The sequence below is a fragment of the Orycteropus afer genome, unplaced genomic scaffold (genome assembly GCF_000298275.1).
Source record: "Orycteropus afer afer isolate SDZICR_OR568_19922 unplaced genomic scaffold, OryAfe1.0 scaffold00188, whole genome shotgun sequence".
NCBI lineage: Eukaryota > Metazoa > Chordata > Mammalia > Tubulidentata > Orycteropodidae > Orycteropus > Orycteropus afer.
The window spans coordinates 959617-964304 of NW_006921775.1; the positions used below are offsets into that span (position 1 = coordinate 959617).

At 38.6% G+C, this 4688-nt stretch overlaps 1 protein-coding gene across 1 annotated transcript in view; it reads right to left on the minus strand.

Moving 5' to 3' along the window:
• CEP70 (centrosomal protein 70) overlaps positions 1–3906 on the minus strand; it is an 86514-nt gene extending 82608 nt beyond the window's left edge. The window contains exon 1 of the mRNA XM_007947502.2: positions 3838–3906. Coding sequence (XP_007945693.1) covers positions 3838–3906 — 69 coding nt within the window. The remainder of the gene's footprint in view (positions 1–3837) is intronic.
• Positions 3907–4688: the final 782 nt, after the last annotated feature.

The window sequence follows — 4688 nt, forward strand, 5'->3', positions numbered from 1 at the left end:
ACAAATACCTGAATACTTCTTTGGAAAGGGATCAATCAGAAAAAAAAAAAAAAAAATTTAAAATGAAGAAAGCCTAAGGTTCATGTGGGATACCATCAAAAGGAATAACCTATGTGTCATTACAATTCCAGAACAGGAAGAGAATAATAAAATCACTGAGAAAATTGTCCAAGATTTGTTGGAGGAGAACTTCCCTAATTTGATGAAAGATGAGAATATATCCAACAAACCCCAAACAGGATGGACCCCAAAAGAAAATCACCAAGACATAGCATCATCAAACTCATCAAAACCAAAGACAAAGACAGAATCATGAAAGCAGCACGGGAAAAACAAAAAGTTACTTACAGAGGACAACCAGTAAGAATAAGCTCTGATTTCTCGGCAGAAACCATGCAAGCAAGAAGGCAATGGGATGGTATACATAAAACCCTGAAAGAGAAAATTTTTCAACCAAGAATTATACACCGGGCAAAATTGTCCTTCAAATATGATGGTAAAATTAGGACATTTCCAGATAAGCAGAAACTAAGGGAATTTGTTAAAACCAGACCAACCTTACAAGAGATGCTAAAGGGAGTCCTTTGGATAGAGAAGCAACAACAGCCAACAACAACTGACCATTAACACACATGATGATATAAAGGTTACCAGAAATCAACCTAGTTATGGAAGTATCCAAAGTAAATAAGCCTACAAGATTGTACACAGGGAACCAGAGACATCAATTGACAAATGAGGACAACTACAAACCAAAATGAGGGAATAAACTGTGTCATTAGAGAACTTCTAGATGGTGGTGATGTCAAGACAACTACAAGATAGAATGAGCTGTTCTAAATTTAGGAAGAAAACTATAAATCACAGGGCAACTTCAAAGAAAAATGATAAACGTTCACATCAAAATAAAAAAGAAGACCAGCACAAATATTTAGCAAATCCTAAAGCAAAAGAAACAAAGGAAGTGATAACACGATTCATAAACAAAACGAGCTCAGCATAGAAAATTATATGGAACAAAGAAATCGATACCACGAGAAAGCACATAACAAAAATGACAGCAACAAATTCATATTTGCCGATTACATTACATATTTGGCAAGGGACTTATCTCCAAGATTTATAGAAAACGCCAATGCCTCAACACCAAAGGAATGAACAATCCAGTTGAAAAATGGGCAGAAGACATGAATAGACACTTCACCAAGGAGGGTATTCAGGTGGCCAACTAATACATGAAGAGATGCTCACAATCATTAGCCATCAGAGAGATGCAAATCAAAACAACAATGAGATACCGTCTCACCCCAGCACTTATGGCAAGGTTCAACAAGACAGAAAATAACAAATGCTGGCAATGATGTGGAGAGATTGGGACACTCATACACTGTCGGTGGGACTGTGAAGTGATATAACCACTATAGAAAGCAATATGGATATTCCTTTGAAAGCTGAAATTGGAGATACCATTTGACCCAGCAATCCCATTACTAGGTATATGTCCTAGAGAGGTGAGAGCCAGGACAGGAACAGATATATGCACACTCATGTTCATCACAGCACTGTTTACAATAGCAAAAAGATGGAAATAACCTATGTGCCCATCAGCAGAAGAGTAGATGACCAAACTATGGTACATACACATGATGGAATGCTATGCAGCACTAAAAAATAATGTAGAATTTGCAAAACACTGCATAATATGGATGAACTTGGAGGACACTGTGCTGAGTAAAATAAGTCATTCGTAGAAGGACAAATATAGCATTAGTTCATTGTTGTGGAGGGTCAAGGAAAGGTTTATGTATGAAGGGAAACTTTCTTTGTTGGTTGCCAGGGGTGAGAGGGGAGGAAACAATGCAAAAAAAAAAAAAAAGCATTTACCCATGTCACTTTAGTTTTGTGTATTTCCCTGTACATAAATTATATTTAAATAAAATTCATTTAAAAAAAAAAGACATCAGATGATGTTTTGGTTACCTAGTGCCACTCTGACAGGAATATACTACAAATGGGATGGCCTTACAAACAGGAGTTCATTCTTACAATTTGGAGGCTTTAAGTCCAAGTTCAAAGTGCCTGGCTCTAGGGGCTGGGTGGAAGCCCCTCAACCTTGGGGTCTGGCTCTGCCTCCTTCTCCCAGGCCACTGGAGCTAGAGGCTTTTCTTCACTTAGACAGCTGCTGGTTGCTGAGGCTGAGAAGCCCCAAGGTTGACAAGTAAAAAGGCACAGTCCCGATATTACCAAATCACATGGCAGGCCATTAACTTAAGTCCATTGTATGTCCCAAGGTCAGCAGAGCATGGTAAGCTGCTGAGCAACAACACAGCTACCTGCAGGGTCCAAGCATGCCATAGGCTAGAGACCATTCCGAAGGGTTTTCCTTATATATAGGAAGCAGATCACATCCCAAAGGCAGCTATTCAGCCGCTTGTGGTAGATCCCACCATGGAGTTGACTGCCAGTCTCATCATGGGGAATAACTACCACCAGCTGCCCAGTCACTTGACCAGGCCTAGCCAAGTTGACACACAAACATAACCACCACAGATGACGTATTGCATTGGGCAAATCTGCTGGAAAAGACTTCTGTCAGGTGCTGAAGAGCAAAGATATCGCCTTGAAAACTAAAGTGCACCTGACACAAGCCATGGTATTTTCAATTATCTCATACGTATGTGAAAGCTGGACAACGAATAAGGAAGATCTAAGAAGAATCGATGCTTTTGAGTTGTGGTGTTGGTGAAGAATGCTGAAAGTACCATGGACTGCTAAAAGAACTAACAAATCTGTCCTGGAAGAAGTACAGCTGGGATGTTCCTTGGAAGCAAGAATGGCCAGACTTTGTCTCACCTACTTTGGTCATGTTGAAAGAAAGAACCATTCCCTGGAGAAGGATATCATGCTTGGTAAAATGGAGGATCGACGAAAAAGGGGAAGGCCCTCAACAAGATGGACTGACACAGTGGCTGCAACAGTGGGCTCAGGTATAGCAAGGATCGTGGAGCTGGCACAGGACCAGGCAGTGTTTTGTTTGGCTGTACGTGGGGTCATTATGAGTCAGAGATGACTCAATGGCACCTAACAACGACAACACTTCTCCTTCCTCCCCACAATGTTTTCCATTATTTATGCTTTAGAACTTCTAATCACAAAGCTTAACTATATGATGCTACACAGCACTGGATTTATCACTGATATCTATTTAAGGAGCCAAAAGCTCGTATATGTCTCTGTGGATGTCCACTATGCCTCATAAGATCAAATGCTGTGTAAATAATAACGTCCCAGATTTTGAATGATCAAATTATACATGTTGTTCCCTGATACCCCTTGTATATTAAGAGAAAAAATTAAACAATTGAAAATAGTTGGGAATGACATTTTCTGATGTGTGTGACAGAACACTAGTCTAATTAAATGCTCATCAGACTAGTGTTAAATAACCAAGAAATATTGTTAGGTGCCATCAGGTCAATTTCAATACATGGTGACCCCATGTAACAGAACAGAATTTCCCCACAGGGTTTTCTTGGCTGTAATCTTTACAAAGATTGCCAGGTCCTTCTCCTGCAGAGCCACTGGGTGAGTTCAAGCCTCCAAGCTTTTAGTTAGCAGCCAAATACTTAGCCATCTGTACCACCATACTAAATCTGCCTTTTGGAAACTGACTGTATTATGAAATCTCAGAGTAATGAAACTGTTTACTAGTTAGCATTTTCAAAAATCTTTTACCAAAAATATTATTTTAAAGTTAGATTTTTTTCACATTTTGCAGGATTAGAATTCTTTGTGAAACACTTTGAAAAACACTAGCTTAATATATTTCAAGTTTACCTGTTTTTCCATCTTGAATCTGTCTGATGATCCACTGGACTCTTGGGCTTTAGAGGCTGCTGGAGACATAGTTTCTTTTGTAGAATCAAAAGTTGAAGTTGGCCAAAAAAATAAGTTTCAACTGCCTAAATTTTATTTAAAAAAAAAAAAAGTGCAGTAAGAATAAAAGGATGTTATATTAAAAGACTGCACTACCCAGGTGGGGCAACTTAGGCCACTGTTGCATCAAAACTTTTATGGCTTCCCGGAAAGCTGTTTATAAGAATCATTAAAATAAACCCTATATAATGTCCTCCTCTTTAAATAAAATATTCTGGAGTTTATATATAAAGAAATGATCTGTTTTAACCAGAAACTCTAAAAAGCACCCAATGCTAATAAACTGTTATCTTCTGAAAGCTTCTTCTACTCTGTCACATGGGGTTACTATGAGTTGGAATTGACTCTATGGCACTCAACAACATAGTCTCCCCAAATTCCAGCTAGAGAATTGTCAAAGGAACTGAATTTGAGTCTAATGCAGTGTCAGATCCAGCTACTGATTGGAAGGAAATACCAATGGCAGAAGAACTTCTTGAGCTGCTTGTGAATAAACAATCAGCAAAATTCAGACTGTGGAAGATACATACGTCAAATGGCCCAGGTTCTCCATCAGATAAACTGGTAGGAAAAGACGGGAGAGAAAAACCTACAAATTAAAAGTTTTTTATTTATTTTTTTACAAATGAACAAGAGTAAGTATAGTGTCTAAAAATATAATTTGTGATTAAACTATAAAACATGCAAGGAAGAGGCGGGGCAAGATGGCGGACTAGGCAGAAGGATTGCACAGACCCTCTTCAACAAAGAAA